At 34.7% G+C, this 14080-nt stretch overlaps 1 protein-coding gene across 2 annotated transcripts in view; it reads left to right on the forward strand.

The window, feature by feature from the left end:
- KCNIP4 (potassium voltage-gated channel interacting protein 4) overlaps positions 1-14080 on the forward strand; it is a 493493-nt gene that overhangs the window by 262272 nt on the left and 217141 nt on the right. The window contains exon 1 of one of the 2 annotated variants that reach the window (XM_044682313.1): positions 667-778. The exons of the other annotated variant lie outside the window; for it this stretch is intronic. Coding sequence (XP_044538248.1) covers positions 667-778 — 112 coding nt within the window. Of the gene's footprint in view, positions 1-666; positions 779-14080 lie in introns of those variants that run through there. 2 annotated transcript variants of the gene reach the window in all.

Here is a 14080-nt window from a genome sequence, read left to right on the forward strand (position 1 = left end):
GTTGGGGATAGAAGGGGCTATTACATCTGCAAATATCATCCCTGGGTATTTTTGTTTTATGTAGAAGGAGGTTAGTTTTTCCTCTAACGAGCTAGCTGTGAAGGAAAGCAGCCGCCTTTGGCAAATGGGCGTTTGTCAAGCTTCACACACACACACACACACACACACACACACACACACACACACAAATAGTGTTAAAACAGCCCTGAACAGACTTGCAAAGCTGGAGTCTGGGAACAGTAGAATGCACAGTGCTGGGAGCAGTGTGCTCCCTAGTGCAAGTTTCCTGGGAGCGTTTCTTTTTTCAACTGACACAGCAAAGTCTCCAGTTCGGAAACAGCTGTTTTCCTGGACACTCTCGAGATCCATTGACTGCAGCTGGCCCCGATGCCCATGGAGCCGGAGCTAGGTGGACCTCAGCAGCGTGCAGAAGCAGCTCCGCTGCTCCCTTAAACAGATGGGAAGAGAAGCAAGGGAGGCTGGCCTCCGTCTGGGATCGCGCCTCCGCCAGGAGGGTCAGTTCCTTTCCAACGTTCCACAGAGAGGAGCTGCTCACTTTTTTCCCAGTACAACTCCTGGAGAGCCAGAGGCTGCCAGCCCCCTAATTACCTGCCTCCCTCTCTCCCCTACTGGTGTGGAGCCTGGAATGATTTGCCTGCTTGGAGAATGTTGACTTTAGAGTGGGAGTCGGAAGGACTGCAAACAGTGGGTATTGTTGTGATTATATGTGCGTCTCTGAAGCTGCTTCATTTGCTGGGACTGATTGATTTTTCGGAAGGTAAAGAGGCTGCTCACAGTTGGGGCTTTTGGTAGGGGACTGACTGGTTCAGGATTGGGCTAAGGCGCTGCCCAAGTTGAGGCAAAGTTTGAAAATCCGTATGCTCCACGTGTGCAATCATTGTGCTGTGTGTGCCTTCTTTCGAGTGACCCTGGCATTTCTTAACGGGAGGGAGGGGGAAGTGTGTTAGAAGGCTTGTCTGGGAAATGGTGTGGATCTGACGATGTGTGCCTGTGGTCTAAAGGCAGTTTCCAGGCTGGGAAACTGGCAGAATCTACTCAGGATGCTTTCCTAGACTAGCATTGCAAGTTGCTTTGAGGTTGACAAGTTGACTCCAGCCACCTCGCCTACATTAATTGAGTAATTCTGTCTGATGTATGAAGGAAATGTGCTTCATTAGCTAAGAAGCCTGTCTGGGGCATGTAGGGGTCTAGGGAAAGGAACTGGAGGTTAACTGAGATGTGAACTAGTTTAACTTCTCATTCCGTTTATGTTAATGGTTAGTACTTAACAAAAGATGTATTTTAAACACCTAATTTCAACTCTCCCTTTTAATGCCTTCTGAATGTACTTTGGTCATTTATCTCCCCAGAATTTATTTTTCCTGAATGCATCTGTCTGCCTGAATATGAGTCAGTAAGTCCCTTGGCCTGTTATAAATTATGTGACCTTTACTTTTGCTCTTTGAAAAATCAGTTTGTTTTACAAAGATATTACACAAATAGTGGTTTTGTGCCCTCACCATCTTATTTTTTAATCTGTTCAAACCGTCCTTGAAACAGCAGGACTTTTTGAAAATAGCATGCAAATTCCCATCATTTAGGGTGAATTCTGCACCTGGGCCGCTTTTTCTGCCCAGACAAGATTGTTTTAGCTAATTTTTCCTTCCATGGTTGGATCTTTTAGGATATTCCCTTCCCATAGTTTTCCTCTATAAACAATGAGATCAGAAAGATTTCCCATCCTGATTGGGATTTAGTTCAATGAGTTTTGTTTTGAAATCCTTGTAACCACAGGTGCAAAGACTTGACATTATCCCAAGATAAATCTTGTAAAAATGTGAATTCATTTTCATTATATATAAACATATATATGTAATGCATATGTATTCATATTTGGTTTGGAGATAATTAACACCCCCTACAAAGGCACATGTGTGCAACACACACACAACTGCAAAACCTATTTTCTTTAGATTCCTTATTTGTAGACTTGTAAGGAAAGAAATGAGGTCTTATCACTTTGAATTCTTATCTCCTCCTTCTCAAGTACTCCAGATCTGTGACAAGTCCTTCTTAATCAGACATGAGAATAATACTGCAAAGGGATAGTGGGGGAAAAAAAAGCCCAGAAATTACTTTCTTCTTTTTCTAATATTACATAGTAATTTAATTGAACTACTGGAGGGAAAAATTGCATAATCAAACTTCTCACAGTGCCCCAAACCAAGGCTGTACTCTTCAGAGATCTCTGACCCAGCACATTAGCTTCCATATCTCAATAGAATTCCACATGGGGAAGATTACATGGAGCTATTGAAAACCTTTCTTGTGATTTCATTTTGAGAATGAGGTTTTTCTCTCTTTTTTTTATTCTTCCTGTACTGTTTTAGAGTCCATGTCACTATTCCCTTGCTCCAGTGAAATATCGTGGAGGCAACTGTAGTTCAGAGGCAAAAGCAGCAATTTCTAGATTCTAACATTTCCCAAGGTGCTAGAGGAAGAGAACTTTGACATCAGCTTAATATCATTTTGATGGTATATGACTTAGAAGCTGAACTTCCCAAGTCCAAGTCCATTGGGAATGACTCAGCTTTTCATCTGTCCTGAAGGTTGCCATTATCTCATACAATTTACCAAGTAGGGGCTTTTCAAACAAGTTCTTCCAAACTGTGCTTCTGGCAGATGGAAAAGTGTATTGGTTGACCTGGTGTCTCCAGCTCAAATGTTCCCTCTTTAATTCTTCTGTCAGATAAACAATGTTTCTGGCCAACTCTAACTCTTACCTTTTCTTCAGAGAGTCCCTATTTTTTCTCTCTTCTGTAGTTCCAAAGTCATTTGTTTTTTTCTTTCTTTTGACTCTTGGCGTGTTTTTTTTTTCATAACTTAGATTGATGTCATCTGAATTTACCTTATCTCCTCTACTCAGAAATTAATTTCTTGAATGCAAGAGCTGGTTGTATTCATTGTTCCATTATTTAAATTATTTCCTGCGCATAGTAGGGACTGACTGAATATCTGTTGACTTTAGCTGAATTAAATACTTTGGTTTATAAAGCACTTCCATGTGCAGGGCAAGTATGATACATGGAAAGATAACTATGCATAAGATAGTGTAGGTATCTCCAAAGGGTTAGCAAGAATTTTCTAGTATAAAGTATAATTATACTTTAGTGTGAGAAACATTTATGTTTCATTTCAATAGAATTTTTATGGCAGTAAAGTTTCTTTTTTCTCCCTATACTACTTTTATTGAATAAAAATGCAGGTTTTTCAAAATTGAAAGTAAGTGGTAAGGGATGATGTAATGATGCTAATGATATTTTTCTATAATTATTTTGGTTCTTATTCATACTGACTCACTAATAATGAGAAAAGCAAGAATGTTGGTAAGTTTTTATTGTCCATTATTGTGCAAATAAACCAAAATACTCTTCCCCTAAGAAAAAGGGTAAATTACCACCTTTTCCCCTAGAATTAATTTTAAAATAAAAAAAGGTCCTTACTCCCTACCCATTCCACAAAATTCAAATGTTTTATTTTAAAAAGAGGACTTTGCTGATCATTCTTATGTTCCAGAGTTCCTTCTTTATTTTCTCACATTGCTCTGGATATGGCAGATGATTTTAGAGTAGTGGAAACCCTTAGGTTCTGACAAGCAGTAGCCACATTCTGAAAATAGTAGTTATTTTAGTCTTTTTCATTTGTGTTTCCCTCAAAAAACTCTATAATCCAGATTTACTGACTGCAGATCTTCACTCAGAATATTCCATCTCCAATCTCTGGGCTTTTCTTTCTGGCTATCTATCATACCTGGAATTCTCTATCCATTCACTTCTTTCTCTTTTTTGTGGCTTCCTTCAAAATTACGCTCAAACTTTACCTTTTGTAGAAATCTTTCCAAGTATCCCGTTTTCTGAGATTATCTCACATCTAATTATATATATATATATATAATCTCCTTTAGAATGTAAGATCCTTCAGGGCAAGGACTGTTGTTTTTTTCTTTTTGGTTATATCTTGTATGTGTTTTGTTTTTTGACTTTTTTCTGCCTTTCTTTAATTCTATGGTGCTTTAACAATTTTGTTCCATAAGGTTTTTTTTTCTTTGCTTTTTCATAAAGATATGTTGATTGACTTTTGACATTGAACTACTTTTGTTCATTTTCAGAGATTTCTGGGTGATTCTGGTGGTTTTAATTATTATTCATTATAAGAGATTGCATAGGTATCTGTATCAGAAAATTGAGAAGCTCTTAGCTACTTTTAAGGACTCTATGCTAATGTAAGTGTCCCATGGCACCCTGTACCTTCATGAGAAGTCACATGAGAAGACTCTTGTCTTTGGGATTTCATATCCATAACCTCCTGCAAGGCAGAGACAACATTATGAAAGGCATCTTGACTGCTGTTGATTAGAACTCAAGGCCCTGAGCAGTAATTTAAGCAGAAACTTTTAGCTGGAAGTCACAGAGGCTCAGCTTACATCTAGTTTGGTCTGGATGTGGTGAAATGACTTTCAAGATCCTTAGCATGAGGGAAAAAAGCCTAGATTTAAATATAATTAGCAAAAAAAAAAGAATTTAATTTCAAAATGATTTTTAGGGAAAGTGGTTATAAAGGAAAGCTGTTATATAATCAAGAAATACTTCAAATAATCAACATTTATTGAGTGCCTGCCATTGCAAGACAAAAATTCCATGTGATATAGTGTTGATTTCTTTAGAAGAATTTTTTATCTTCTTTGGGAGAATTCCTCTACAAGTCAATGGAAGAATTAAGACATAAATCTTAAAGTTCTATGTACCTTTTTATAATGAAATATGCACTTAACTTAGAATCCAGAGGCATCTTTTTGAGTCCATAAACCTCTAGTAAATAATCAAAGAAGATCAAGTTATTTTACTTTTTGGAACCTTAATGACATCTCCAGCCTGTTTTTCACATACAATATTCAACTCTATGTGACTTTCTTCTGTGTCCCCATATATGGAATGCTCTCCCTCTTCTAATTCCTGGCTAACCTGGCTCGTCATGTTGTACCTTCTGCAAAAAAGCATTTTCAGTCCTCCTTAATGGTAGTGCCTTCCCTTTGAAGTTATTTTTAATTTTTTCCCACATATATTTTGTTTGCATGTGGTTATTGTCTGCTATCTCACCTATTAGACTTTGAGATTCTTGAATGCAGAGGCTTTTTTTTTTTTGGCTTCCTTTTTGATTTTTGGAGGATTTTTTTTTCTGTATCCCCAGAGCTTAGCAAAGAATCTAGAATATACTAAGCATCTAATGAATACTTGTTTGCTTGACTCAGTTTCCTTGTTACACAATCAATTTACATTTCTTAACCTGGTTAGGTGGCAGAAATTGTGCTGGGTACTAGAGATAATGAAAGAAAAAAAGGAAATTATCCCTTTGTACACAATAAAGACAAAGCATTTGAGAATCAGAAAAGGCACATCAAAGTGGGGATTAAGCTTTGCTATAAAGGAAGCAAGGGATTCAAAAAAGCAAAGGTGAGAAGGGAATGCATTCCAGGAAGAGGGTTGTGAAAGCATGGACATAGGGAAAGAAATGATGTTATCTCTGGAGGTCTGTGGTTTCTTACAAAAAAATCTCATTTTATATTTTATATGCTATAAATTTCTATTTGTTGAGAGTTGTTGAGGACAGCAACTATCTTTTGCCTTTTTTTCTATCTCCAGTGCTTAGTGTAGTACCTGACACACAGTAGGATCCTAATAAATATAGATTGCATAATGAGAAGGCAAATTTACAAAATTTTATATCATATTTACAACAAAAAAATACAACATAGAGCATGTAAAAGTGATTAATGTATAAATCTGTGAAGAATAGTTTGAAGCCTAGGCAGTTACAATCTCTAAAGGAGGGAGAGAGAGAGAGACAAAGAGGGAGAGGTCAATTGTAAAGACAATGGGAATTCAGTAGAGTTTATTGAGAAGGCAGATGACATGGCTATACCTGTGCTTTAGAAAAATCACTTTCGTAGCTGTGTGAAGGATGCATGAGAGAGGAAGGGACTTGAGACAGGCAAAGTAGTTAGGATGCTGGGGTAGTAGTCCAGATGAGAAGCAATAACAGTCTGATCTAGGATGGTGGTTTTGTGAATAGACCAAAGGAGATAGACACAAGTATTGAGAATTGAGAATCTCTAAGTTTTCATAACAGATTAGATATGAGTGTTGAGGGTGATTGAAGTCAGGTCACAAGGATGTCGTCAAGGTTTTGAATCTTGATAACCAAAAAGTTAATTAAAGGTTTATTCCACAGAAATAATGAAGTTGAGAAGAGGAGTGGGTATGGGTTTTAAAGAAAATTCTCTTTTGGAGACGTAGACTTTGAGATAGATGTTTATAGGACATGTCATCTGAAATGTCCAATAGGCCATTGGTGATTCAGTATAATAGCTTATGGAGATTGAGAGAAACTAGATCTGGGGATACTAAAAGTGGTAAAAACAAACAATTATGAACTGTAATAGTGAGCAGTCATTATTATAGTTAAACTAGGGAAAACATACTAAGGTAAAGTAATTCTCAAAGAAAAATTCAAGAGTTTGGAATCTCTAATTAGGGCCAGAGGATGGAGCTATATCAAAGTTTTCATGTGTATAAGATATAGAGGTTTTTTTTTCCTTCTGAAGCCAGTCGTCCTCTTCTACTAGGGAGCAGCTACCTCTTGAGAATTATTGAATTTTTTAGTTGAATTTCAACTCAGAACCAAGAGTGGTAAAGTGATCTGTAAAGATCAGTCTATTTAAGGAGGAATACTTAGGTTCTTTGTTCTCCTTTGGACTCCTACAATGGTCAAATATCTGTCTCTTCTTACCTGTTATTTTGGATGTTTGAAAATGTGTCAGTTACCAAAGGATTAATATCAAACAACCTAAATAAAGTATCTCCTCTTTTCATCTTTTCAAACCACCCACCTCCATATTCAACTGAATCAATTGGCAAAACTTAAACCATATGTATTTGAGTTGTTGAAAAAAATAATTTGATCATGTTCATGTTGAATTCAAACTCTTAATTTTATAGTTTGAGTACCACACTTTTCCATGGCCCTTCAGATGAAAATGCCTGGCCAATAAGATGGAACTGTTTCTGAAGATAACTTTATTTATCAGTTGTAATAATAATGATGGATTAAAAAATGATCAAGAGGATTGTGATATACTTTATATAAATTATTATGTTTGATCCTTAAAGGTTGGTGCTATGGATAGCTTTCACTTTCCTACAAATAAAACTCAAGCTCTAAAAGGTTCAGTAATTTGATCAACCTCACAAAATGATGAATATTAATGGCAGGGTTTGACCTTAGGCATCTCCTGTTTCCATTGTTCGGACTTTCACACTCCCTCTAATATAGCAAAAACAAAAAAACAAAAAACCTATACAGACTTAGTTAAGCATATTCCATTAAATATGCAAAATAGGCATTTTTTTACCTTTAAATACAAAATCATCTTCAAATTCTATTGCTTTGCAAATCAGCAAATAGTGCAGAGTAGCTCTAAAATAAATTCATACATGCTTCCAGCATTCAGTTTGACAAGCATACACTGCTTAATACTTAGAAAACTCTTCTTCTGATATATGAGTTTTCATTTTATCTTGCCCACAAATGGGAATTAATACAACTTCCTCATCTTCTCCACACCATACTACCTGTATTTTGGCCATTATCCTCATATTCCCTTCACTACAACCTTGGACTCAGTGCCATTTTAAACTTCAAAGGTAAAAACAAAACAAAACACTAAAGCTTTCAGTTATGTATACACACATCTACATATACATGTCTGTATATACACATAGACATGTTTGCATACACAAACATATATTTACAAAACCATAAAGTACTATGTAATTGTCATTATTATTATTTTAGAAATAATAGGAGAGATTTCACTTAAGATCTTAAAAAGTGGTGTAATTGAATTTTAAAGCTGGAAGGACCTTAGAAAGCACTTAATAAAATCCCCTTCTTTTATAGGTCATGAAACAAGTCCAAAGAGGTAAATGGCTGGCCTCAGCTCACAACTACTAGTGGTAGAACCATGCTGTCTGACTCTTGTCAAGTTCTTCCCCCAATGTACCCTTCAGTTATATCACTTTTCATCATTAGTAGGGAAAAACCACAACAACAAAGTACAGGAGCTTTGAAGCATGATTTCTTTAGCCTCAATGTTTTTAGTATGATGGATCCAGGCATAATTAAATTTGTGGCAGATGGAGGATGATGTAATTCAAAATAATATACTTATCTATAAAGTACCCTCAGTCATTGTTGATTCAAAAATAATTCAAGGTATCCTGAAAAGGCATAGGAGATTCCTATGATACTCCTGCACCAATTTTTGAATCCTGTCTGTAGGTTATATGACCTTAGACAAGTCACCTCCCTTTTTCTGCACTTCAAATTTCTTACCTGTAAAATGAAGGTTTTGGACTAAATTATCTCTAAGTACTCTTCTATGTCTTAACTATACTGTTTTCTTCAGATGTGGATGCCTTGGGGTGTGAGTTGCAGGTACTATTCTAGTATGAACTGACATGCATTTTCATCAGAGTAATTGGCAGTTCTGTTTGGCTAATGAGCAAATAAGCAGAAACTGAAGATTTGACATGCAGTGAGGTAAATGGAAATAGTGCTTTCAAATTTAAACAAAGAGGGAATCTGATCTTGATGAAGGACAGATAGAAGAATTGGAAGAGTAGAGTACCCGCAAAAACATCCAAGTTTCCACATCTGTCTTCCATATCATTCAGCACTTCTCAAACATCACTGGTGCATAGATGCTAAACTAGAGTCCCTCTGAAGCATCCTTTTATTGGGAAGGCACGTTTAACTCCTTCTTGGTGCTATGAAATGTTCAAAGAGGTACACGAAGAATGAGCCAAATGTGCTTCTTAATGACAATAAGACTTTTGCAGCTACAATTCGGAGCTTCCGTTGAAAAGGGAGCTCATTAGGCATTTGTACAAAAGCTCAGGATCCTTAATGAGTGTTCAGAAGTAAAGCACACTGTTCAAAATAGGATGCTGACTTCTGTGTTGTTATCCATCCCTCTTACCAGGCTGGAAATATACATCTTAGCATTTTATGGGCATGTTCAAGAAAAGCTGCAGAGCAAGCAAATAAATTCTTTAGCTACAAAATACTCATAAAACGAATAGCTGACCTGCAGAACTATAATATCTTTAGATAGACACATTGCAGAATTTGAGGAAGCACTGGCTGTTGTGTTGATTGGCTAAACTGAAGGCAGAAGTTTCCCACCAGGTCTCCATCCCTGAAAGTACTCTTTTCCTCTGTACTTTTCCCAAAAACCTGCCTGACTTTGCTGTAAAACCATGTAGGACCCATCAGTTTTTACAAGTAATGTAGGGTTGATTTTTTTTTCCTTCAGTGTAAATTGATGTAGGCTGCATAGTGGATGACAGCTTGTGTCAGTAAAATATACATGGAGGAAGAAAAGGGTTCAGGGAATACAATAGCTTTTGAATGATAAAATTAAGGAAAACTTTGCCCTATAGCTCTCTTTCTGCTAGGGTATGTCATGAGTGAAATAATGGAAAAGAGGCTAATTAGTTGGGGTCATATAGACCTATGTGATGATCAAGAAGAAAGCTTAAGGTAAGAGTGAGAAATGTGGGTTGATTACAATTGAGTCAGGAAACCTGAGTTATCGTCACTTCTGCCATTAACTAACTGCGACTCTTGGTCAGGTCACTCAGTCTATATAAGGCTTTTGTTTTCTCATCTGTAAAATTAAGAATTAAATCTTAAACATCTCTCCCAGCTTTGAGATTCTTTGATTCCATGAATCATAATTAGGCAGTATTGACCTGAATGGCCTGTCTTCCACAAATCCTGATAGTTGGAGATCAAGCTTAATATATTCATTCTTTTGTAATGCTAATACCCAAACCAGGAAAGGATAAACAAAAAAGAACTATAAATGAATATCATCAGAAAAAATATCAATTCAAATTTCTTTAAATTGATGATTTTTATAGCAATTTATCAAAAAAAATCACTTATGATCAGAAAAAATATCAATTCAAATTTCTTTAAATTGAAGATTTTTATAGCAATTTATCAAAAAAAAATCACTTATGATCAGATTTTATTTATATCGGGGATTCCAGGATGGGAATCAGCAAAATAAATTGTATTAAAAGATATTTTTCTACCTGATCCTTTTGTATTAAAAGATCATCTAGAATAAGTAACATGTTATTATAGAAAAAATGAGATATTTGCTCGGTATGCCATTGATATTTGTTTTCTTTCAAGTCAGCCTGATGCCATGGAAAGAGGGTAAGATTTGGGAATGGTTAGAACTGAACTTAAGTCTGTTTTTATCATTTCCTTCATCTATGTTCTTGGGTAAGCAATTTCATCTCACTAGGCCTCAATATCCTTGTCTATAAAATTAGGTGTTGAACTCTGACATCTAAAGTCCCTTTCCTTTCAGCTTTAAATCTTTGGTTTGGAAGGAGTGTTAAGCTAAAGGTGCTTTGCCCAAAAGGTTAATCAAGACTATGGTGAAATAAGCCACTTTTTTTAAGGATTAGAAGAATTCAGAACCTTGTCAACTGGAATATGGGATCTTGGTTTCCCCCAAACTCTAAAGAAATAGGTACTTTAAAATGAAAACAAAAAGGATTACTTCAGCTATAGCAACTAAGCACTTTTAGCATATTCAATATTAACAACATTTTTTGCCTGCAGAGAATAAACAAAGGCAATTGTAAACATGCTCACTAAATTGCACATAAGATTTATTATGACATAAACTTAATATGCTTTAGCTGTGGGGGGTGAGGGCCACAAAAATCAGTTAATTATCTCATAGAGACACACTGCATGTAGACATTGAAAAGAAGCACTTAGACCAAAAGCTTAAAACCTGTCTTTCTTTGAGTGTGCTGCAATGGAGAATTTATTGAATTTTGAATCAGAGGTTCTGGATTTGAATCCTCATTCTATAGCCCATTCATTGAAATACCATGGACAAATCAATCAAACTCTCTAAGACTTGGTCTTCAAGGTCTCTAACAGTTGGAAATCTATAATCTTTTATTATTAAAAGTATTATGGTCTTTAAAATCATATTATTCAGATATCTAGTTCCCAATTTTTTTTGGTGATAGTAGAATCCTTTACTTTAAACAAAGCTTAGGAGAAACTCTTATGGGAAATTTTTTAAAATTTATTTTTAAATAACTATAACTAATAGTCAAAAATTTAAAATATTTATTTTAAATTATTCAATGCCAATTTTATCATGACTAACAATATTAAAAAACTTGGTTGATCACAAGTGTTTATTTTATATGGACAAGTATTTAGTTGATAGAAATAATATGAGAAGCAAGAGATTACCTTAAAAATTTCACAATTTTTATCCTTTCTTTTTTTAAACCATTTTGAGGAGTTAGGACATTTCATTACATTTTCTCTTTTAAAAAGCAAGACTTTTTGTTTTTGTTTTATTGGCTATGTTTTAAAAATAGCTTTATATTTTTATAGAACTTGATAATATATTTAAATTTTGTTATCATTTGTGTTAGAATCAATAGACATAAATCTAAATTGGAGAACTTTTATAGCCATAATGGCATAGTAGAAAAAGTACTGGTCTTGGTGTTATGAAAATCAGAGTTCAAAGATTCTTCCTAGCAGTAGATACTTCCTAGCAATGTAGTTTGGCAAGTCATTTTTCCTCTCTATGTCAGTCTTACTATCCTTAAAATGGGAATAATAACAGTACTTACCTCAGCAGAGTGTTCAAAAAACATTTTGAAAACTTTAAAGTACTATATAAATGCTAACTACTATTATTTCCTCTATTGAGGTCTGAAATAGATGGGTAACTTGATTACATTTTCATATTCTCAGGTTTTAAATGTTTTTTTCTTTTAAATTTTCTGGTTTTCCCTAATTTACCGAAATGATCAATACAAAAAATTATAATAAAAAGTACTGACAACTAATGGATACCTTGTATTTGATTTGCATCATGCTAAATTATATCTTTCAACTTTGTTAGTGATCAATATTTTAACAAATTCTAGAGGAAGATTTTTACAATTTAATGAAAACAACAAAGTTAATAAATTGGCAACTAAATCCAAAGCGGTGAGGGGAGGTTAAGGTTTATTTAAATCAGAAAGTCTTGAGTATGGTGATATGAAAAATATGAGTAGGATGAGAGCCCAAATGTGAAATCAGATCTGGGACATAAAAGAAGTCCAGAGTTATCAGGGTGGGATTCAACTGAACTCAGTTCATCAATGCTGGAATGTACTTCCAGCTTTTTGGGAATATTGGGAATAGTCAACTTAATGGCTTATTATAGATCAATGGGAAGCCAACTTTTAAGGCAGTGGATTGATTTTGGCCAAAATATTTATTATTCTTTTCTTTGTTATAAAGAATGGTTAGAGGTGGTAGGGGAGAAATCTAAACAATATAAAAAGAAAAAGAGCAATAAAAATACATCAAAATGGGGCAGCTGGGTAGCTCAGTGGATTGAGAGCCAGGCCTAGAGACTGGAGGTGCTGGGTTCAAATCCGGCCTCAGACACTTCCCAGCTGTGTGACCCTGGGCAAGTCACTTGACCCCCATTGCCTACCCTTACCAATCTTCCACCTATAAGTCAATACACAGAAGTTAAGGGTTTAAAAAAAAAAGAAAAGAAAAAAAATACATCAAAAAATCTTTTTCTCACAAACATATCCTGTGCTACCAAAAGAGACAGCATTATCAATGGATTTCTCATTTGTTCCTTTCAACTGTTAAAACTATTTTTTGCGGGGAATACTTGAGTTATACCAGGGAGCACAAGACGTCTATAGAATATGATGTGTAAAATTACAGATGCTGTAAAATTACAGACACTCAAAATTAAACTAACAAGTATTTGAGTTCTTCCTTCCATTAAATTGGAAAGAGCATTGAATCTAAAGTCAAAGGACCTGGATTCAAATCTTGTATCTCATATTTCCCACCTTTGTGTCCTTACACGAATCACCTAAACTTTCCATGGTTCAGTTTTTCCATCTAGCAAGTGAGGGAATTATAATAGCCTCCTAAGTCTTTCGGCTCTAAATATACAATCTTATAAATGTATGATAAAGGCATTTTATTTGAGGTGTATTATTAGGCTGCATAAAATTAGGGAAGTGGGTTCTTCAATCCAAATCTAATACTATTAAAACGATTTACTTAGTGAGAAGGTTCAACAGATAAGGGCAACCTCACAATCAAACATCAAATTAGAAGTCCTGAAAATCAAAGGAGAAATTAATAAAATTGAAAGTAAGAAAACTTTTGAACTAATAAGTAAGATAAGTAGTTGTTTTTATGAAAAAATTAATAAAATAGATAAACTATTGATTAATTTGATGGAAAAAGAAAACCAAATTACTATTATTAAAAATTAAAATATTAAGATTAAAACCCAAGAAGATAAAATTAAATTAGTTATTTTGCCCAATTATATGCCAATAAATCTGATAATCTAAGTGAAATAGATGACTATATAAAATATATAAATTGCCCAGGTTAACAGAAGTGGAAATAAAATACTAAAATAATCCCATCTCAGAAAAAGAAATTGAACAAGGTATCAAGGAACTCCCCAAGAAAAAGTCCCAAGGGCAGATAGAATTCATTTATGAATCTACCAAACATTTAAAGAATAATTAATTCTAATACTATTTAAACTATTCAGAAAATAGCTAAGGAAGGAACTCCACCAAATTCCTTTCATAATATAAATATGGTGTTGATAAAAAAAATCAGGAAGAACAAAAACAGAGAATGAAAACTATAGAGCAATATTCCTAGTGAATATTGATGCAAACATTTTATATAGATAAGGGCATCCTTGATGGAACCCAGTCAAACAGAGGTAAGAAAATAATTTTTTAGTGACGTATTTTGGATATAGATTTGGATATAGGAGTATACACTTAGGAAAAGCATAGACTACATAATACCAAGATCTCTTTAAACTAAGACAATGTTTTATAGTGGGAGAAAT

The sequence above is a fragment of the Gracilinanus agilis genome, chromosome 6, assembly GCF_016433145.1.
Source record: "Gracilinanus agilis isolate LMUSP501 chromosome 6, AgileGrace, whole genome shotgun sequence".
NCBI lineage: Eukaryota > Metazoa > Chordata > Mammalia > Didelphimorphia > Didelphidae > Gracilinanus > Gracilinanus agilis.